The sequence below is a fragment of the Trachurus trachurus genome (genome assembly GCF_905171665.1).
Source record: "Trachurus trachurus genome assembly, chromosome: 3".
Taxonomy (NCBI): domain Eukaryota; kingdom Metazoa; phylum Chordata; class Actinopteri; order Carangiformes; family Carangidae; genus Trachurus; species Trachurus trachurus.
In genome coordinates this window covers 32,097,910-32,121,631 of record NC_139893.1, presented here as the reverse complement: position 1 = coordinate 32,121,631, position 23,722 = coordinate 32,097,910, and the positions used below count along the sequence as shown (strand labels likewise).

Genomic DNA, 23,722 nt, shown 5'->3' with positions numbered 1-23,722 from the left:
GTGTGTGTGTACACATGTCTGTGTGTGTCTATATTAGAGAGAGACTAGTGACTGAATATAAATAATTACATTTAGCTGACACTTAAGTATAAACCAAATATAAGTTGCATTACTTTACATAAAGCGTACTTTAATTTTAATACCATCACCATGAAATACCACGGTATACTGTACTAACACCGTTACCGTACCGTACTGTAAAATCCCATACCGTTACACCCCTAGTTGGGATGGAACCACTCATGAAAAACAATGTCTCGTCCAGTTTGCTTGTCTCAGTTCAGGGCTCTGTAGAAAGTCCTTACAGCAGTAACCCAGAAGTCACCAGTGATCACACCAGGCCGAACAACACAACTGTAAAGTCCATCCAACATCACTTCTGAGCATTTTCAGCTCTAATGGTTTTAAGGTGACAAGCTCTGACTCTGGGACGATGACATGTGACAGACTCACAAGTTACAGACACATCAACAGGAACTTGGAGAAACTGAAGTGTGGGATACCGTATAGCTCAGTAACTAGTTTGACTCTCACTTGTCAACAAGAATAGACCACAGAACAAAAGCAGACAGAAGATGATCTGAGGCCCAATAAGACAGAGACACCACTCAGCAGTCAGGTCTACGTCAGGCGGATGAAGACTTTACCTGGCAGAAGAATCTGACACTCCCACACAGCTGTCTCGGTTTCATCTCGGACCTCTACATCGACTTCCTCTGCGCTTGAAGGCAGGATGATCTGAAACGTCGGGTGGTAATTTGGTCCATAGTCCAGGCCAAAGTCTTTTTTCTGAAAAGCAGCAGCACCTGCGTCAGTGTCTCCAGGTGAGTGACAGCAGTTTGAGGAATCATGTCAGCTTTAGCCTGAAACACTCACCTTAGGCTGGACTCTATTGGCGTGTGGACAGTGAACTTTGTAAGTTTTATTTTTGACGAGTGTGCTGTCAGAAGTCGTCGTGATGATCTCACAGTTATTGTGCTTCGCCTTCACCTGGAAAACCAGCATTTCATTAGATCTTTGACCTTCATCCTTGAATTCATGTGAATGTTTGTGTAAGACTTGCTGAAGTGGTGACCAGGCGAGACACGGTGTCCATGAAACAAAGTGGATGTGTTAGTTCATGACAACTGGTCTGTTAGTGATGAATTTGGAAAGTGAAGCAAAGTGAAGCTCTAACACTTCAGTCAGTAGCCTTACCACATCCAGGGGGACGTTATGAGGCAGCAGATGCACATTGAGGCTTTTCCCCCGTGCTGTGAGGTTTGGTTGGTGGAACAGCAGAATTTGGCTGCGAACTGTTTTCAAGTTGTTCAACCACCTCTGTATCCTCTTAACCAGACCAAAGGCAGAAAGATGAGGGACTGAAATGATCACATGAGTGTCTGTGATCTGCAGGGGCTCGATAAAGCTCATTCCATCATCAGTGATGTGGGCGACAGACAGCAGACCGTCACAGAGCAGAGCTGTGGAAACACAGAGACAACAACCTCATTACAACAGCAGTGATCATTTCAGTCACTGTTGTCAACATCAGAAGATTAATCAGGAGGCTGGTGAAGGACAGTGCCCCGATTTACCAGTGTATTCATGTAATAAACGTACATGTCAATTAGATGGTCACACAACACTATCACTTGCTCACCATCCTTTGTTTCACAATGTGGGAGGTGGAGCTGGTGGACAGCATCCTCAGGACACTGGATATTGAACAGCGGTCCTGCAGCCATCTCGCCAACTGAGTGGAGGCGGCTCTCATCCCATTGGACAGTCCTGTAGAACAGCTCCGCCTCCTGAGCCATAACAAACACCAGTCCAGTTGAAGAACACTGGAACTGGCCTGGACCAGGACACCTGAACCTGTGGGACACAGAAGGCAAAGTGACTGCCTCAGACCCTAAGATGAAAAAGGTTCAACATTGGCTAAAACATTGTGTTCCTCCTGACTCAGCTGACTGAGAGCTGATCCAGCCAATGTTCCCTCAGACAGTCAACAATGAGACCAACGCTGCAGACACACATCTGCTGTGGCTCAGGAGAAGCTGTGAAGGAAGAAGAGGGTCCTTTGGCAAAAACCGTGTTGACTGAGTTTATTGCATGTTTACCTGTATGAGACTTGTGTAGATTTAGTTTCCAGTTCAGGTTTGAAGCTTGACTGCTGCAATTCAGAGAGAAACAATGTAAGATGGTTTATTACAATTAAAAATATATTGTGTTGAGTGAAGCCAACGGATTTGTTCCACAGTCCTGAGTGACCTGAGGCACAGTGGACAGAGTCTGAGGGGACTGACAGTCAGTATGTTTACATGACACTTGAAAAAACCGAATTATTGCCTTAATCCGACTATAACTAGACAACTGAAGTGCATGTAAACACCTTAGTCCGACTGAAATCGGAGTTGGAGAACTCTGATTTAGACACCCAGATAATGCGATTGGAATTCGATTTTCTCCGTCATGTATACGCCTTAGTCTTAAGGCGTATAACTGGACAACACATGTGCGCATGCACCCCCCACACTGGTGTAAGACCCCGGAACAAAAACATCCAAGAAAGCCGGTGGCAGAAGCTATTGTTGTAGCGTTATATGGCATTCTTGTCTGCCTCTTGAAATCACCATGACCACGAGGGATAGCGAGCACCTTATCTGCACAATAAGTAACGTTCGAGATGAACAAAGCTGTTGCTGTTGTTCGAAAATGCTGGTTTGCCACCTGGCTAATAGGTCAACAGGAAAAGGTTCCGTATTAACCCATGAAACGACGCACTGGTGTTGAGGAAGAGGACACGTTCCCGCCAGTTATTCGATTTTCTCAGTTGCATGTAAACTGGGACAAGGACAGAAGTCCGATTAGACGGCAAAATTGAATTTTGAGCACAGCTCGATTAAGCTGTGCATGTAAACGTACTGATTGTGACACCGGGATTTGATGTCAGTGTAAAAATTTACAGACTGCATCTGAGAAGCAGCAGGTTCTGCAGAGAATTATATTGTGACATAACCGTGACTATAATCTAATAAATTCATCCTTGAGGTTATCATTAGGGTCGACACTATTGTATTCCTAGGAATTCTTTAGGGTCCGGGCAGCGCAGCTGACAGGACACTATTGTATTCCTAGTTAGGGTCCGGGCAGCGCAGCTGACAGGACACTATTGTATTCCTAGGAATTCTTCTTCTTCTTCTTTCTTCTTCCAAGGAAGTCATACTTCCCATGGGTGAAAACTCACCAAACTTTACAGAAACATCCAACCCCATGCCAGATTCACTCAACTCCAAGGACATGTGCCCCCCCCTCCTAGGGGGGGCACAATAAGCGTTTACATTTAAAAACTTCCTACCAAACCAACGGTAGATGCTACAGTGTTGAAACTTCACCACAACGTAGCCTCAATACTGCTGAAACTTTTGTCCACTTAAACTTATTACAAATTATGAAGTCCATCACTCTGTTTTTTTCAATAACTGTAAAACTTTTAAAATGTATCTCCTCCCACAATTTTTGCTCAATTGACACCAAACTTGCTACAGAGCATCTCCAGACCGTCCTCCACAAAACTTGTTTCTCGGATTTTTGATTAAGCAAAAATTGACCCTACAGTGCATGAAAACGTTTGACTGTAAACACTACTGTAAACATATACCATCAAATTCTTGATAAATACATTTTCAATCTTCCTGAAAAAAAATGACAATATTCTGGAGTCATGGTTGATGAAGTTTGGCAAATATCAGAATTTTATCTCAAAAACTGAATTTTTGAGAACATTTTGAATTCTGCTCTCATGGGAACAACTGCAGTCAATGTGAGAGTGGAATTTATAAACATCATATTTTCTCTTATGAAGCAAAACACTTATCATTAAAAACAAATCACCAACATTCCCATGCTGTCAAGATGCAATTTATGTATTATCAGATTTTTGTTTAGATGACTGAATTTCTGACTTTTGACCATTTCATCACAACAGCTGCCCGGGCACTGACTCACCTGAGTGGATAAATGAAGCTACACAGCTGGTCTTACTACCAGCTAATTAGCTCAGCGAGTTAGGAGCTGGTTCTTGGTGTCAGAGGTTGTGAGTTTGAGACCCAGCCTGGGTGAAGATGATGTTGATGGGTCAAAATGTCAGATGTCCTCAAGCTGTTTTGCTGTCTAGATGCAATTTATGTATTAACAGATTTTTGTTTAGATAACAGAATTTCTGACTTTTTGACCATTTTTGAAATCTGCGTTCACAACAGCTGCCCGGGCACTGACTCACCTGAGTGGATAAATGAAGCTACACAGCAAGTCTCACTACCAGCCAATTAGCTCAGCGAGTTAGGAGCTGGTTCTTAGTGTCAGAGGTTGTGAGTTCGAGACCCAGCAAGGGCGATGATGATGATGACAGATCAAAATGTCAGTTGTCCTCAACACGAATCACAAGACAATTGTCCTAATGGTGGCATCACAGCAAGCCTCTAAGTTTAAATATACAAATAGCTTGGACTGGACCATGTGCGAAGGCTCCTAACATCTTAGAGTCACAGTAGATGTTTAACAAATACATATCATTATTTTACCTCAAAAACTGATTTTTCTTTTTACTGTGGTTTCAAATCTGCCTGCGCGACAGTGAATGGCTTACTCAATTTGTGAAGCCACTGTTGCACTGCCACTTGTCAATTAGCTCAGTGCGTTAGACAACGGTCTTTGGTTCCCGAGGTTGTGAGTTCAATCCTCAACTGATGCAAATTGGACATTATAAGGTCAACTGTCTTGTCTTCCTATTCTCCTGTTTGTTGCTCAGAATTGCCTAAATATGCCCAAAAGTAGCCCGGACCCGACCCATTGCTGCGCAGCAGCTATAATTGTTAATTTGGGTTTTCTGTTATTTGTAGACCTTTTTCATTTGAAACACACGGTCCATGACATTTCTTGTTGGCATACAGTTTGAGCTGCATTTCTTGTGGGTGAGCGACTATACATTATTCATGTACTTATTTATTTTCTGTATTCCTTCATCCCCTCGAGGTCACAGACAGAGCCAACATTGCAGAGGCAGTCATTGGTAGCTGTGGCCTCAAGGTCATCAGTGCCTGTAGCAACATAAGAGCTCACTGGTGGATCTCAGCAGGAGGGAAGCTACCAAGCTGAAGTAGGAGGATTTAGGGTGGAGATTCACTCTGAGATGCTTAAGGCTCCTGATATTGTAGGGCTACAAGCCATTTGGTCCATGTACAACCAAAGAGTGAGTGATGTGTCTGTATTCTTACATTTTTGCAGTGTAAGTTGTACTTAACCAAAGTTGTCCCTTGTCCCCAATCCTGTTCATGATATTCATGAGAAGGATCTCAAGGCTTAGCCGAGAAGAGGTAAACAGGGATGAGAATCAGGACCTCCAAATCTGAGGCTTTGGTTCTCAGCCAGAAGTCCCAAGTGAAGGAGTTGAGAAATCTTGTGTCGTGTGCATGAGTGAAGGTAGGATGTAGTGGGAGATCAACAGACAGATCGTTACATCTGGAACCCTCTACTTGACCTGCTGTCACTGAGACCATTCTCTGAATATTTTTAGCCCTCTGTTGAGCCCTGACGTCTGTGTGGAAAATCATGATACAATGTTTTTCTCTCACCTTCAGCTTTGCGTTTTCCTTAAGCTTCAAGCTGTCTTCATCAAACCTCTTCAGCTTTGAGCCATCCTCAGGGGCCTTCAGCTTGGACTCATCCTCAGATTCCTTCAGCTTTGAGTCATCCTCAGAGGTCTTCAGCTTGGACTCATCCTCAGAGTCCTTCAGCTCTACTTTGTCCTCAGAGACCTTTGGCTTTGTGTCATCCCCAAAAACCTTCAGCTCTGAGTCATCCTCAGAGGTCTTCAGCTTTAAATCATTCTCAGATTCCTTCAGCTTTGAGTCATCCTCAGAGGTCTTCAGCTTTGAGTCATCCTCAGATTCCTTCAGCTTTGAGTCATCCTCAGAGGTCTTCAGCTTTGAGTCATCCTCAGATTCCTTCAGCTTTGAGTCATCCTCAGAGGTCTTCAGCTTTGAGTCATCCTCAGATTCCTTCAGCTTTGAGTCATCCTCAGAGGTCTTCAGCTTTGAGTCATCCTCAGAGGTCTTCAGCTTTGAGTCATCCTCAGATTCCTTCAGCTTTGAGTCATCCTCAGAGGTCTTCAGCTTTGAGTCATCCTCAGATTCCTTCAGCTTTGAGTCATCCTCAGATTCCTTCAGCTTTGAGTCATCCTCAGATTCCTTCAGCTTTGAGTGATCCTCAGAGGTCTTCGGCTTTGAGTCGTCCTCAGAGACCTTCGGCTTTGAGTCGTCATCAGAGACCTTTGGCTTTGTGTCATCCCCAAAAACCTTCAGCTTTGAGTCACCTGTTGAAAGAGAAGAAACAAGGAACATCTCAGAAATCAGTGTTTGCTATCCTTCTCTTTATCATATGCAAGTCAGAAATAAACTCCACCTGACCATGTGGTTCATGCTGCTGTCTGTCAATAGTTCAATTCAGTTCAAAGATACGACTAGGTGTTACTAGGTGCAATATTGTTCTTCATACTGATGGGGGCGGGGGGCTCGTCAGGTGGGCACCCTCCTTCATCTGTGTTTCGATGACTAGCCCCCGACACCTCCAGAGGGCTCATCAGCACCACGTGGCGTCCCAGGTGTGCCCCCCTCTGCACTGGATCTCCTGCTTACTCAGCTGCTACTGCTGACACTGTCTTTCCTCTTCATCCAGAGCCAGCGACTGGACTGTCCTGGAGCACTGCAAAGGGAGTTGATGGCCTGCCGCAGAGCTTCTCTGACAGCGCCGTTGTTATAGGCGATGCACATTTATGAGGGCGTGCATATGAGAATCGATTTTGAATCGAATCGTGAGACACCCAAAGATTCACATCGCTGGAAAAGAGGCAAAACCACCACACATTCACATGTTGTAGATTGAACTGGGGCACGGGTGAACGTGATACTATGGAAACTTTTTCAACCTACATTTTATTTGCTTGAGGCTGTACAATGGCTATGTGACCACTCCTACAGTGCTGAGAGAGCATTTTTCTCTCATTAAAAAGGGGCAGTTGATCCAAAAGTCTAAAAAAAAACAATAGAGTAGTGCTGTGTCCATTTATACAACACAAGTCAAGAATTTATGTCAAGAAGAACAGCAACAGGGGCTGCTGCATGCAGATAGCACCATACAGCTTCACATTTATTGGAAACATAAGCACTGATGTGAAGCTGAACACTAAACGTTCATACTAGGAGAGGTAGCTACAGCAGCTAGGGAGCACAAGGAGCAGAACAAAGCAGTGTTACCCTTCTGCCAGCAAGTAATCTAAGGTGCTGCTTTCCCACTGAAATGAACAGGTCGACGCAGGTTTTTTAAACGGGGGTCGACCCACTAACAATCGGCATATGGCTCCTTTCCCATTGACCAAAAGAACCTGTACTTTGCCATGGATACAGAATGTAACAGAACACATATCCCTACGTACATTAAAGTTTACCTATCACTAAGTGTTTATACGGCACATGAAATATACATAAAAATATATTGTTGTTACATGTTGATTGAGTGCGAAAAAACCAAACCCGAACAAAATAAACAGCTTCCAGTCCAGGGCGGACACAGCCCCCCAATGCCCCCCCATGCCGGCGGGGCTGCTTCACGGCCACGGTGCAACACTCTCTGTCTCTCCTCTCCTCTCCTCTCCTCTCCTCTCCTCTCCTCTCCTCTCCTCTCCTCTCCTCTCCTCTCCTCTCCTCGTGTCATTATCATTATCTCTCTCTGTGTCTCACAGATCCACCGGAGCTCCATCTCTCTGCACCAACTGCCACCTGCATCGCCCCCCACCCCCCTTTCCCCTGCTGTTAAACCGGCCTGTCCTCCCTTCCCATGAACCAGTCTGCCATCCAGTCCTCCCATTAAGCTGGCCTGCCCTCCCTGTCTTTCCTCCCACCAGAAGCTGTCTCCATCAGCTCTTGTTTCTATGTTTTTACATATTCTGTGTTGTAAACTGTTTTATTGTCTGTATACAACATTTATGTCCCGTCTGCCCGTCCTGGGTGAGGGATCCCTCCTCTGTTGCTCACCCTGAGGTTTCTCCTGTGTTTTCTTGGGAGTTTTTCCTCAGTGGATGTGAGGGTCTAGAGCAGGGGTCGGCAACCCTAGGCACGTGTGCCACGGTTGGCAGTTTTTTTTTTCCCCCGGGCTTTCTGCGCATTTTATTTTGAAAGGACAGCTGGAGCGTGACAAGGGAGGGGGAGGGAGGCAGAGGCTACGCTGCCTCCCTTGGCGTAATAAGTGTGAGCGGCACATACGTTCACGTTGCTTTCATGAATTGTAAACACAGACGCTCCCTCGGATTTGGCGTCCAGCAGTTTAGCGGCTAATTCAACAGCAGTGATGGATAACTGTACCGGAGAGGATCAACATGAGCTTCATTTGAGGAATAAACAGCAGCTTTTACCTGACGGGAGACCGACGCCTGAGCTACGGTAGCTAACAGCTAGCAGGTTTACGTAGTTAACTTTCTCTCTCTCCTTCCCTCCCTCCCTCTCTCTCTCACACACACACACACACACACACACACACACACACACACACACACACACACACACACACACACACAGCACAGGTTGTCTGTCTTATCTGTTGTAAACCTTGTAATAATAGCTTGTTGAGTACAGTTAACATTATTGTTGCTTCGGTTTGAGTGTGGATTAATTAACGGTTTGTTGTGTAATGTGAGTGGTGGTCATGGTCCATTGTCGCGATCCTGTTATTGATGAGTTGTGTTTTAATAACAGCTGATCTGTGTAAGTTACTGTAACGTTAGATGGCGTGGATTGTGATGAGAAGGTGTTGCACACATTTTGCAAACCATTGTGCAAAACCTGTTTGTTGTGACTTTCTTGCATGATAAGCTGATTTGCTGTCCCCCGTCCCCCCGTCGTCTGTGATCGCCTGCCTCCCCTGTCCTAGAGGTCACCGCACGTCACTGCTGGAATCGAACCCAGGGTCGCTGCAGCGGGGAATGCAAGACGCCCACGGCTTTGTGTATTTAATCAGAGATTCAATCAAGCGTTTCAGTGACGGTGAGCGTTAATGACGCTGCGTCATTAACGCCGCCGCTGCTTTATTGTCGGGCCAGACGCACTGTTACCGTACCGACGAGCTACGTGCCCCTTTTAATCTCCTCTCCTTCAGCCTCACGTTCTCACCCCAGCTGTTCTGTTATCAATAAACCTGACGATGACGCTGCAACCCAACTACACAGCTGTTAAATGATTGGCTGCTTGTTTGTCACTCACAGTGTCCAGATTGTCCAGCCAGGTCTGTGAAATGTTGTGACTGTTTCATTCTGACTGATATTCTGGATGCACTGTTGTCTCTGTTTCAGCATTTTCCTCCCACTGCAATATAATATAATAGGCTAAGTTTCTGAAAAGCAGTGTTGTGAATAATGGGAAAATATCTTCAAAATATGATTAGATGTGGGCTATATTAAATGATTTTATCTATCCATATATACAAAAACAACATAACTGGGTCGGGCATGTTGTTTTTGTATTTTGTGTCACATTGTTTTATTGTAGTGGCACACTCATTGACAAGAAAATTTCAAATTGGCACTCCATGTCACAAAGGTTGCCTACCCCTGGTCTAGAGGATGTTGTTAGGATGCCATGTAAAGCCCTTTTTTTCTGTTTGTAAAAACGGGCTATACAAATAAAATGTCCTTGTCTTGCCACAGGAAAGGTTCAGTACTCACAGGTTTTGTCTCTGGAAGCTTTTATCACCTCTCCCCAGCCGATCCTGTAGGAACAAACACAACAGAGTCAGAGGGAAATAATCAGGTTTTATTTGAGTTTGTTTTATTAAACCAAACTGTTATGATCCAGGATCAGACTCACCCAGCTGAGTTTTAACTAATCCTGACCAATGTGTTAGTCAGTGAACTTTGGGATCAACCAAAGCTTTAAGTCTCATGTTCAACCAGGTTACCATGGTGTCACCATGTTTACTAATGATCTGATCTGGACCAGGTGGCGTTTAAAGGATCAGATCAAAGAAAATAAATTAGATGGATCTTAATCAATCAGATCTAGAAAACTAACGCCACCGTAACTACAGGAAGTTCAGCATCTGATTAGTGCTGTCCTGATATTCCAGCTGCTGCACATAATTCTCTATCTGACTCTTAAGCTGGGTTCAGACGACACGATTTCAGGTTGATTGTAACACGATTTCGTCGTGGCCGTCAGCGTCAGGAACGACAAACAAACGTGTAGTGTGACATAATTGATGATTGGTGGTTTTACGTATACGATGCTCTACGACGCTCTGACGGAAATCTAGCATGTGAGAATTTTTTGCATTTCTTCTCCTAGTCTGACATTTCCTACGACGTGAATCTTAATGTCGACCAATAGGACGACAGAGCTCTGACGCGTTGTTTACACACAGTGAACATGTGCTTCATGTGCCCAATATAATTGAATGGTTTTGAGGTGAACACATCCGTTAATATATAATAGTTCAATTGGAAAAGCATTTAAGTGCCATTTTGAAAAAAATGAGCTGAGGCTTTGTAATTATTCTTTGCATAGTGTTATTTTCAATAAAACTTTATTTTTTTGAGATGTGTCTGTTTTGTTACATCTCAAAGTCACTCAACTTTGGTTTGACTGATATCACCTTATGTAAATAAAAAATAAAAAATGAAGATTCTAGAATTTACAGTGGGAGTTATCTGCTTTTGCAAATGAACTCTTCATATATATTTATTACTTTTCTCCTGGCTAGTCCACTCTTGAGGGGTCTGACATGTCTTAATGACGCTGTGTTCAGCTGTTATGGCATGAAATTGTTAGATATACCACGTCAGTTTCGCCTCTCCTCACAACGCTGAAAAAAGCTGTGTTCATTGCCTCTTTCATATTTTTGTGTTTGATTACATTAAAGCCCCAGTATGTAGGATTTAGTGCCATATTTCTTATATTTTATATTTCTTATATGATCACAGTCAGTGCACATGCTATTTATACTGATGCGTGTTTCATGTCACTATATGTTTCTATGTTTTATGTTTTACACCTTTATGTGATCCTATGAGCTGCAACCCAAATTGCCCCTTGGGACATGAAATAAACTGAACCTGAACCTGAACCTGGTGCTGGTACTTTGAGAAGAACTGTCTGCCATCTTGTTCCCAGAGAAGCACAGTAGCCTACGTGAATTTGTTGCTGGTATCGGCAGGGCTGCCCCTGTCCAAAATGGGGCCCTAAGCGAAAAAATGTCTTCGGGCCCTACTATAACCGATTATAATGCAAACTACAATCACTAATACTGGCAGTAACCTACTACTACTTCTATACTTATACTAATATAATTTTTTTTTTTTAATAAAAAAAAGATTGCTAATTGCTATCTATTATTACTATTATTGTCATTATTATTATCATCATCATTATTATTATTATATAGGCTATACAATCCAAACATACTAATTCAGTACCAAACAGACTGATATTTCAAAATGTAGCTACATTCAAATTTAGTTCCTTCTGTCAACTGAAGTATCAAATACACTCATTTCTATCAATATTTATCTCTAATATCTCCTCCAAAGCTGCCTGTCATAGATTAAATTTACCAACAGATGGCGACATTTTACATCCATTAAAATAACATTAGCCAAATCCTTGTGTGGTGATCAAATAGATTATAAACTTTTGCCGAAAATATGACCAACAACTGATACATTTACCACTGCCTTTCAACAGAGGTGAATGCATATGCAGACAAAGGTGTTAACAAGACATTTAATAAATGGTAAGGGCCGCTGGAAAATTACTTTCATCTCCAGACCACAGTCCACATCTAGACTCTAGCTAAATGGACTGGAGGCTAGCATCTCTCCTCTTGAGTAGCAGCAGCAGCTGTGCTGAGCATGGATGTTTAGTGCTTGCTTATGCCACAAAGGTTTACATTTTTAGTAGTGCTGGGCCGTTAACAACAGCGTTAACAGACATTAACAGCGTTAACGGCGCCGTTAATACAGCCCAGCACTAACTTCAACAAATACCCACCTTCGAGAGAGGCACGAGTTTCCTCTTGTTTTGTGATTGGTCAGATTGATTGCTGTCAATCATTGCAGTGGCGGCCCGTGCGGTGTCGGATTACATACTCTTGCCTCGCGCTGACAGCTGATCTAGTAGTGCGCCCCACGGTTGTGCATATGCGCATCCTTTGTGCAAAACGGGGCCCCTATTGGATCACAGGGCCCTACGCACTGTGCGTGTTCTGTAGGCAGGGGCGGCCCTGGGTATTGGTGCCGTTGTCGGTACCAGTGCATCGCTGTCGTCATTACCAGTACCGGCACTGTTGCAGTCACTGGTACCGGTACCGTTGTCGTTGCCATTGCCATTGCCAAGCAAAGCTCCAGAGCTGGCCAGCCAGCCTCCCCTCTGTGAGCTCTGGAGGGGAGACCATGCAGCCCAGCACAAGGCACTTGTGTGGGTGAGAGCAGGGAGACTGAGCTTGAACTGGGCCTCTGGAGTTCAGCGGAGCTGCGGTGTACCAGAATCACGGTGTTCCTACCCGCACAGTGAAAGTTACATAATACCGTTTCAGCCAGCGTGACCCCGCTCAGACTGCAGCGGCGGCACCATTCATCCTATTATTAACCATTTTTCTACCACTTCAATGAGTTTAGAAACATTATTTTAAGGTCGAAAAACTAAATATTGTTGCTTTAATGCTCTGACTATAAAACCAATAAATCTTACTCAAGGAAATATTTGGATGCCTGGAGCGTCTACTGTACCTGTCACTAATGAGACCAGGGTGGGGTTGCACCAGTTTGGCGTATGTCTCTACTAAATTCAGGATTTAGTAATTACTAAACCGCTACTAAACCCTTAGTAATTACTAGCTAGTTTGCAACTAGTTGTTTTCTAATTCCGGTTGCACCAGACCAGTTTATGCAATCCCGTATCTAGAAAATGCGTAAGTGGTTACTAGCAGGTTACTAGTTGCATTAAGTGACGACAACAATTTGGCTACCCAATCAGCATGCGGAGCAGAATTTACACAGGAACAGCTGGGCGCTTGAAGTGTCCCGCATCGACACAGCCCACCACATCCGGGAAGCCGGTAATGTTGTGGTATTTCTGCCTGCACGGGCAGCTGCACGTACTCGTTGAGGCGCTCACACTGGCGGCCAGCGCCACCCGACACACAGTACCGTTGTAGACTTGAATTGTGTCCCCAACCACATTTTGCATCGACCCTGCGAAGTATCGCAACGTAGCAACAGAGGTAGATCCACGTTCGGACCCATGCTAAATTGCTGCAGCTACAGAGGTAGATCCACGTTCGGACCCATGCTAAATTGCTGCAGCTAATGTTAGCATGTCCGTGATCCGTATTATGTGGTCACGTCTAAACCGGTACCGACAGTAAATATCAAAGTCATCATAATCTAAAGGGTGGATCACTGCTAAATTTCTTACCGCCACCAGCCCCCAAATCAGTTTTTTTCCCCCCCAATCATTCATGTAGCAGTCACTTTACCTTGGACCACATAGGAAAGTGGGTACATTTGTCCCTAACCCTATGTAATAGATGTGGTGACGTTTTTTTTTTTTTTTTTTTTGCATTTGTGTTTATTGTGAAGTCGGTCTTAAATTTCATTTCGAGTGGCATTAAAAACGTCTTAAAAAGTCTTAAATTTAAGTTGGCTTAAGCTGTAGGAACCCTGATCATGTGTTCCTTCTACTGAGGAGACACTGAGAACACTCTGGCCTGCTGCATCACTGTGTGGTTTAGAAACTGAACCACCTCCAACTGAAAAACGCCTCACTCCTGGACATGCGCGTCGCCAGACACTTTTTACTGGGGCACGTGCCCCAGTAAACATGCGCTGTGCCCCACTGTAAAATTCTCAATACAATTTCATGAATGAGTCTATTTTTCATCACAGAATAATATCCATCCCCCTGCGCTATATGACTGACCTGACGCGTCTAGTTGACAGCTCCTTTTTTTTTAAAAGCACTTTTAATGATAAAGTCACGTCAAACCAGCCATTCCCATTACGAGAGCCAAATGCCTGACGCGCGAGTCCGCGACGATCTACTGGCACTGACGCACCTGTCTTAATATGGAACTCAACATGAGAGAGAAGCTCTGCTCTACCCTATATCCATCTCATCCCACACACGTCAACCTATAGCTTGTGTAGAAAGTACATGAAGACATACAGTGCAATGGAGAGAGAGAGAGAGAGAAAAAAAGGATCATACAGTAGGCTGTAGGCAGCGCACACACCAGCTGATCCGCCGGTCCAATGAGTGAAATATGCAAGTCAGATAATTAATGACATGTCCTGAATGAAAAAGTGGCAAAGACTGATGAGTTTTGTTTTATTTTACCGGACCATGCCGACGCTGAGAGTGACAAAGTGACAGCTGACGCTCTCTCTCCCTCTCTCTCCCTCTCTCCGTGTGTGTATGCGCATGTGTGCGCGCGTGTGTGTCTGACTCAGTTGGATCTTCTTGAGGTGAAGGGTTGTACAAGTGCTGAACATTTTTCAGATGGGTTTAAAAGTCTGCACTAATGGTATTGACAGCATGCATAGCTGTGTGCCTCTTGCTATAGTGTTATTATTAATAACTTCTTTTTGTTGTTGTCAATATCAGAATATATTCGACACACCTGGGAGCTTTTGAACTACTGCTCCCTTCTCAATTTCTTTAAAAACTGTCCAGTATCCAGGTATTTATTTCACAGTCACACTGGTTGAATTTTTGGCTAAAAAGCTACTGAATTGATTTCAAGTCACTGAATTGTATTGGATCTTATTTTTCTAAATTAACCAATAACTCCTTGAATTGTATTGGCAACCACAAATCTTGATTCAAATTGAATCGTTGTTTAAACAAATCCTACCCTATATAATTGTATTTTTTATTTTTGTAAAATTTCCTTTTGATGAAGGACTTGATTGTTTGAATGAAAAAACTCTCCATAGTGCATTTGTAAGTTTGAGTGGTAATATTTTAGTGAGGCTGCTGTGTGTGAAGATGTCCATGGGTGTGCGCGCGCGTGCGCGGGGGGGGGGGGGGGGGGGGGGGGGGGGGGGTCATCTGGTTGGGGGCCTGTGCCCCTGTAAACCTGCAGGCCTAGCAACGCCCCTGCTCCTGGACATCTACAGCACCTGCCAACATAATCTACTCTGAGAATGACGACAGAGATGAGAGCAGCATGGACTGATCCATCACTCTACTAACCTCACAGTCTCCAGTCTACAGTCTGGACTCTCCACAAGAGCACGAAGATCCTTCAGGTCTGAATCCTGCAGGTTGTTGTTCTGACTCAGGTCCAGTTCTCTCAAGTGGGAGGGGTTGGACTTCAGAGCTGAGACCAGAGAAGAACAGCTGATCTTTGACAACCTGCACCACTCCAATCTGAATAAAGAATGAAAGACATGTCTCTTTTTTCACATTAAAACTCTTGAGTCAGTGTACACAACATCACATCACATCAGTCTGTGTGGACTATACAATCAACACACACACAGACAGACAGACAGACAGACAGACAGACAGACACACACACACACACACACACACACACAGACAGACAGACAGACAGACAGACAGACAGACACACACACACACACACACACACACACACACACACACACACACACACACCTGGAGGGATCAGATAATTGATTATTGATGACTATGGAGTGAAGAGAGTCATTGTCAGTGTGAGAGCAGAACAGCTGGAAACATGAGATAACAACTATTTCAAACATCCTTCATTCATCACATCAAAGTCAATGATTCAAGTTCTGAGTGAAGATCAATCAGGTTCAGTTGTGGATCAAAGATCTAAGATCTACAACAGTCAGTGAACTCTAGGGATGGGTATCGAAAACCGGTTCCTCTTCGGAACCGGTTCCAACTTGGATCAATTCTTGGAATCGTGTGCCTGTCTGCTTTAACGATTCCCTTATCGATTCCGTTTGGTTCAGAAACTCGCGCATTAATTGATTAATGACGTTACGTGATGTTACGTTAAAATCAATCTTCATTATAAATGAGGGTGCTTAGTGTTTATATCCACATGTCACCGTTTGTTCTCCCAAAATAAAGTTAGTGAGGTGTCTGCGTGGAGCGGAGCTGCTGACAGATGCAGCTGACAGTGACGTTTCCTCATCACTAACCTGTGAGCCAGAGCCACCCTCCGGTCCTCCCTCCCTCACGTCGAGAGGACAGGACAACGTCTCCTGAACAGGCTACATGTCTATTCTTTGTGTTTTTCTCTCTTTATTATAACCACTTCCTTTCCGGTTTTGCTTGTAGCCACGTGAAACGGTAGCTACGCCCTGTGTCTTTTCTCTCGCGCGCTCTCTCTCTTTCGCTCGCTCACTCGCTCACTCCGCATAAAAACGAACGTTATGAAAACAATAACTAGTGAGAAGAATACAGATGCGTAAAAACCATGAAATGGAAACATTGTTAAATTCCTCATGTGAGCACAGCTGCCCCACAGCCACAGTGGTCTAGTGTTAACCTGTCCAGGCAGGTCGGTCCTGTCTACTTTTTTAATGTTAGAGCCATTAATGCAGTGTTTTCAACCTTGGGGTTGGGACCCCATGTGGGGTCGCCTGGAATTCAAATGGGATCGCCTTAAATGTCTAGTAATTGATAAAAAAATTAAATAAACTAATTATTTTTCACAATCTTAAACAACTATTTTCTTTATACATTCACTTTCTTGAATATAAATCAAGATCAAATAAAATGCAGCATATACAAATATCTGAGCTTGCTCATCTTGAATGAGGGTCACCAGAAATGTGTGATGTCAAAAGGGGTCATGAGCCAAAAAAGGTTGGGAACCACTGCATTAATGCAAACAAACCCATTTCTCTTTTATTCCCTCACCCAATGAGAATCGATAAGGAATCGAATCGATAAGCAATATCGATAATGGAATCAGAATCGCTAAATTCTTATCAATACCCATCCCTAGTGAACTCACGTCAGAGTCTCCAGTCTACAGTTTGGACTCTCCAGAAAACCACTCAGATCCTTCAGGTCTGAATCCTGCAGTTTCCAGTTGTTGCTCAGGTCCAGTTCTTTCAGGTGGGAGGGGTTGGACTTGAGAGCTGAGCCCAGAGAAGAACAGCTGGTCTCTGACAAACTGCAGCTCTTCAATCTGAATAAAGAATACAAGAAGAAGATTGAATGATTGATGATTGATCAGATGTGTTGTGGATCATCATCATGTGGCCTTCTACACATCATCCTCATGTCAGCACAGATTCATCAGCTGCTGTCGACCTCAGCTCAGTCTGTCAATCAGTCATCAATATTTGATCAATACCTGTTGGACTAAACACTGACTACAACTCTCTGATTGATTGGTGAATTTAGGAGAAATCTACCAACAAAAGAGACAAAATGAAGTAAAATAACCACCTTAATGTGGATTTTCTACCATTCCGTTTCACTTTTCTGAAAGAAGACATGTTAAGGAAGAGAAATAGCCAAAAATCTCTAAATTGATCAGTGCATGAAAAAACTGTGTTTTTGCTTGTCATGTCATTCCCCCTCTCTCTGCCTCTCCCTTTCCTGTCTATCTCTATAGTGTGCCATAAAATAAAGGCAAAAAGCCAAAAAAATATACTTACAAAAAAACCCAAAAAAAACCAAAACAGAGTCTGACCTCAAAGTCTCCAGTCTACAGTCTGGACTCTCCAGAAAACCACTCAGATCCTTCACTCCTGAATCATGAAGGTCGTTTCCACTCAGGTCCAGGAGTCTCAGGTAGGAGGGGTTGGACTTCAGAGCTGAGCCCAGAGAAGAACAGCTGGTCTCTGTTAACCAGCAGTTCATCAATCTGAATAAAGAATACAAGAAGAAGATAGAGTTGTTGTTGTTTTGTGTGTGTGTGGGGGGGGGGGAGGGGGGGTCTTTTAACTCAGTGAACACAACATCACATCAGTCTGTGTGGACTGAACAATCAACATGTTTCTTCTTTTCACGCAAAATTCAAACATTTAAAAATGTTTAAGCCCAACAAAGATTCTGTTTGGTGAACAGCTGCTATGATGCAGATTGTTCTGTTTCTTTGTAAATAAAGTTTTTACAGCAAACATTCAGTGACTTCCTGTCTTCTTGTTTCATAAAGTGTTCATTCTGTAAAGCTGCTCTGAGATGGGTCGTTCACTTTTTGTACTGGATGTTTCAAAAAAGAAACAAAATTCAGTAATTTACTCGATGAAACAAAATAAACTGTTTTTGTGGATCATTCACACACACACACACACACACACACACACACACACACACACACACACACACACACACACACACACACACACACACACACACACACACACACACACACACACACACACACACACACACACACACACACACTTGATGTGATCAGATTGACTATGGAGTGAAATGATCTGAAAAGTGAATTGTGTGAGAGACAGTGAAACAGTGAACTGACCTCAGTGTCTCCAGTCTACAGTCTGGACTCTCCAGAAAACCACTCAGATCCTTCACTGCTGAATCCTGCAGGTAGTTGTTGTAGCTCATGTCCAAGTGTCTCTGGTGGGAGGGGTTGGACTTCAGAGCTGAGCCCAGAGAAGAACAGCTGATCTCTGACAACCTGCAGCCCCTCAATCTGAATAAAGAATAAAAGAAGAAGATTGTTTTTGTTTTCCTTTTTAGTCATTGGAGCATTCCTACAACATTTATGCTATTTGTAGTGAAAAACATCAAAAGAAAAAAAAATAATAATAAAGGGAATATTAATAATAAAGGGAGGGAAAAGAGGTGGGACAAAGGCAGTTGAAAAAAAAAGCAAATAGAACCAGAATACAATATATACATACACAAATTTGTTCTCTTCAGAGATCTAGTAAACATTTCTTCAGGGCTGAAATCATCAGTTGTATTTACTTATATAATCAAACCACTTATTCCATCTTTTCTGGTTCTTGATTTCTGATTCTATATGTAATTCTTTCAATTTCCAAAATATTATTTACAGTTAATTTCCAGTTATTAAAAGAAGGTCAGATGGATTTTTGCCAGTTTCTTGTTATTTGCTTCAGAGCTGCTATTCTGAGTATTCTGTATAAGTATTTGTCTTTTTCTGTTGTAAGTTCAGCTGGTGTTATTCCTAAAACAATGCATTGCGGTTCCAATGTTTTTTTTAAATTGGAAAATCGAAAAAATAGGTTCTATAATTTTTTTCCATAATGGTTTTAGTGATGGACAGAAATGGAAAATGTGTGAGTGGTTTGCATGGTGCTCTCCACAATTTCTCCAGCAGTCTGAGGTGATGGATGTTGTGAATTTAGACTGTATTTTTGGAGTAATAAAAAAGCGTGTGTATACCTTCCATGAGAATTTCCTCCAATATCCAGAATTTGTTGTTTTGTGTATTGTACTATAAGCATTTTTCCAATCGTCGTCTTCTATTTGTACGCCGAGCTCTTGATTCCACTTTGTCCTAATTGAGTCTTGTGTTTCTTCACTGTCTCCTAGTATTTTATATATTTTTGAGAGTGTATTCTTGATATCTAAATTATATTTTTTTGTCATAAAAGTTGTTAATTGATGTTCTTCATGGTGACCCTGTCTTTTGAAAAGTGGTAATGTAATTTCTAAGTTGCAAGTATTTATAAAAATTTGACTGAGCTAAGTCAAACTTATTTGATATAACCTCGAATGAGTCAATGTCTTTGTTGACAAGTAATAGTGAATATATTTGTATATATCCTTTTGATGCCCAAACCTTTAGCACACTGTCCATTTTATTTGGTCTAAACTGGGGGTCCCATGCCATCTCTCTGAGGTAGAGTAAGTCATTGTCTATTTTATATCTTTTACAAACCTGTTTCCAATTGTGCTAAGTGGTATTCGTCCATTTATTTTGTCTTTTCAATTTTATGGCGTCTTTCTTTTCTATGAAGGATAGAGTCTTTATTGAAAGTGGCGCTAGTTCTTTTTCTATCTTAAACCATTTAGCTTTTGTGTTATCATTGGTCCATTTCATTATAATGCTGGTTTGAGTGGTGTGATAGTACTTTTGTAGATCTGGGAGTGCTAGTCCACCATGTTCTTTAGATTTTGTTAATGTTTTCAGTTTAACCCTTTTCCTTTTATTATTCCAGACAAAATTAGTTATTATTCTGTTCCACATTTTGAAACTTTGTGGGGGAATTGCAATTGGGAGGGTTTGGAAGAGAAACAGAGATTGTGGGAGAACCATTATTTTTATTGTATCTACTAAATATCGACTCAGGTATTGTTTTCCACCTATTCAAATCTTGTTTGATTTTATTTTCCAGATTCTGATCATTTACATCATACATTTTATCTAAATCATTATGGATTATTACACCTAAATATTTTATTGCAATTTGATTCCATTTAAATCTGAGATTTCCTTTAAAGTTGTCTGTAAACTGTTTACCATAGCCTCACATTTACTTTCATTGATTTTATACCCTGAGTGGTCGCTGTATTCTTTTATTATTTTCATTAGTTCTGGCATTGAGTATTCTGGTGACATAAGGTATAAAATGATGTCGTCAGCGTATAGCGTATAGAAGGAGAAGTAGTGTTGTAGATCTAAGATTTAGAACAGAAACAGTCGGTGAACTGACCTCAGAGTCTCCAGTCTACAGTCTGGACTCTCCAGAAAACCACTCAGATCCTTCACTCCTGAATCCTGCAGCTTGTTTCTGCTCAGCTCCAGTTCTCTCAGGTGGGAGGGGTTGGACTTCAGAGCTGAGCCCAGAGAAGAAGAGCTGATCTCTGACAAACTGCAGTCCTCCAATCTGAATAAAGAATAAAAGCAGTGAGTTGAGGACAAAGCTCCTTGTTGACAGCGTTCAGTGTCTCATCATCTGTTCAGAGCATAGACTGTTAAAAACATGGACCTATAGCATCCGTAATGTCACCCATTGGTTTTGGGGAGTCGTTTTTGTGACTCAAATATGGCGGCCTGAACAGCGGCATGTTGGATTTACCGGCCGAGAACCCGCCCACTGGCCTCGAAGCAGCGGTCCCCGGACCTGTCACTCAACGTTTCCATGCCCTAATTGGTGAGAATTTTAAACCTAATAATAGTAAAACGGTAGAGTTAAAAAAAAAATGTGTGTGCGGGGGTAGAAACTATCGGTTGAGACCAAAAAACGTGATGACACCAGGCTTTCATCATGTTTATTGATGTAAAATCGGCGATTTTAACATGGGGGTCTATGGAGAATGCTGCTTTCTGGCACCAGCCTCCAGTGGCAGCCGAGAGGATTGCAGTTTTTTGAACGCTGAAGTGAGCTTCAGACCGACAACTGCCCCCTTGGTTCAGAGCTGAAGAAGCTTCAGAAAGAATACGTTTAAATCATAGCTGCTGCGCAGTAATGGTCGGGGCCAGGCATTTTTTTTATAGACAAAATTAGGCAATTTGAAAGTGAAAGTTGCAAAGCCATAGCACATATGGTTGATTTGTTATGAATTTATTTTCAGTTTTGAAATATAGAGACATGCTGTGACACCACCATCAGGACTATTGCCTTGTGTTACTAGTTGACAACATCTGGCATTTGGATATGTCATCATCATTACCCTTGCTAGGGCTTGAACCCACAAGTCAGTTCTCGTGTGTTACTTCCCAAATAGATTCAGGGAGTCATCACCCAGGCAGCAGTTGTCAAAATGTCAGAAATACAATTATCTAAACAGAGAGAAAAACAAAGAGGTAAAGAGACAGATCAGGTGGAAAATGCACCAACGAGGTTATTGAAGCGAGATACGAACCCACAACCTTGGTGTTGCCAAGCTGACACCATACGCACTGAGCTACAGGTACAATGATACGGTCAATGGTTGGCGCTGGGCAAGTTTTTTCTTTTCCTTTTTAAATTTAAAGGCATGCTTTGACACTACCATTGAGAACATCTGGTATTTTAATGTGTTCTCATGTGTCACCCTCACTGGGACTTGAACTCACAACCTTCGACACCAAGAACCAGCACCTATCTCACTGAGCTAACTGTCTTGAAATGAGACTTGGTGTGTGGCTTTTCAAATAGACTCAGGGAGTCACCGACCGGGCAGCATCTGTCGTAGCAGATTTCGAAAATTGTCAAAATGTCACAAATTGTATTATCTAAACAAATTGCATCTTGACACCATGGAAATGTTGGTGATTTGTTTTTAACGATACGTGTTTTTCTTCATAAGAGAAAATCTGATGTTTAAAAATGTCACTCTTACATTGACTGTAGTTGTTCCCATGAGAGCAGAATTCAAAATGTTCTCAAAAATTTCGATTTTGAGATAAAATTCTGTTATTTGCCAAACTTCATCAACCACGACTCCAAAATATTCTCAATTTTTTTCAGGGAGATTGAAAATATATTTATCAAGGATTGAATGGTATATATTTACAGTACTGTTTACAATCAAACGTTTTCATGCACTGTAGGCTCAATCTTCGATAAATCAAAAATATGTGTGGATCGTTTGTGGAGGACAGTCTGAAGATGCTCTGATGCCCTTGGGTATTAATAAAGTTTTTTTAATTGAATTGAATTGAAGCAAGTTTGGTGTCAATCGAGCAAAAATTGTGGGAGGAGATAGGTTTTATAAGTTTTAAACAGTCACATAGAGAGAAAACAGCTCATTAATATTCATGAGAAGCTGCTGCTGCTTCAACACAGACGCAGTGACTCTGCCTCTTCACCTGTCAGCTCCACCTGTGGCTCCGTCCATACAAACTCATGTTGTGCAGCTGTAACGGATGTGCACTCACTCCACCCATAAAAGATGTGCTAACCAACCTGCCAAGCGGTTGTCAACCTCTTGGCGAAGAGGTTAGCATCGTCGCCTCCGGTGCGGGAGGTCGTGGTATCGAACCCCACCTAGGGCAGGCCGTGAGAAACACAACGCAGAGGGCCAGATCGACATCGGCTACACAGCCACATTGATCAAAGATTTACTGACCATGCTCAAGACAACAAACATGTGAGGCTGAACACTGTTACCATGACAACACTAATGAGAGGCTGAACTCTGTTCTCATGACGACAAACATGTGAGGCTGAACTCTGATGACATGACAACACACATGTGAGACTGAACTCTGTTGCCATGACAACACACATGAGCAGAGGTGTATAGTAACGAAGTAGATGTACTTCGTTACACTACTTAAGTAGTTTTTTTGAGGATTTGTACTTTACTGGAGTTCTTTTTTTAATCAGGACTTTTACTTTTACTTCACTACATTTAAAAGTTAAAAAATATACTTTTACTCCGTTACATTTACGTTTGCCACCTCGTTACTCGTTACAAATTAAAATAGAAATATAATTACCTATAGGCTATATGACCAAATAATCGCCTGCGTGCAAATATGCGCATGTGCTCTAAAAGCCGTCGGGGGTCCGACCTCATTCAGTAAAAGCCCGTTCAATTAAATGCCCGGGCGATTACTAGGCTAGTATTTGAATCTGCGATAGTGAAGCATTCACACAGTCTCTGTCACTACGACCCGCTGCTGCTGCTGCTGCTGCTGCTGTTGCTGCTGCGGAGAGCTGTGGCCGCAGACGGCTCCAAAGATCCTATATGCGTAACAGGATCGATCACTCTCATGCGCCGATTGATAAGTTTCGTTTTTACCACACACC

At 42.6% G+C, this 23,722-nt stretch overlaps 1 protein-coding gene across 1 annotated transcript in view; it reads right to left on the bottom strand.

The window, feature by feature from the left end:
• Positions 1 to 858: 858 nt before the first annotated feature.
• LOC311008054 (uncharacterized protein) overlaps positions 859 to 23,722 on the bottom strand; it is a gene marked incomplete at both ends in the record, with an annotated part of 43,623 nt that continues 20,759 nt past the window's right edge. The window contains 9 exons of the mRNA XM_084001487.1: positions 859 to 990; positions 1,198 to 1,463; positions 1,643 to 1,857; positions 2,103 to 2,155; positions 5,616 to 5,885; positions 6,186 to 6,355; positions 9,755 to 9,798; positions 15,279 to 15,455; positions 20,696 to 20,869. Of these exons, the coding sequence (XP_083857613.1) occupies positions 859 to 990; positions 1,198 to 1,463; positions 1,643 to 1,857; positions 2,103 to 2,155; positions 5,616 to 5,885; positions 6,186 to 6,355; positions 9,755 to 9,798; positions 15,279 to 15,455; positions 20,696 to 20,869 (1,501 nt within the window). The remainder of the gene's footprint in view (positions 991 to 1,197; positions 1,464 to 1,642; positions 1,858 to 2,102; positions 2,156 to 5,615; positions 5,886 to 6,185; positions 6,356 to 9,754; positions 9,799 to 15,278; positions 15,456 to 20,695; positions 20,870 to 23,722) is intronic.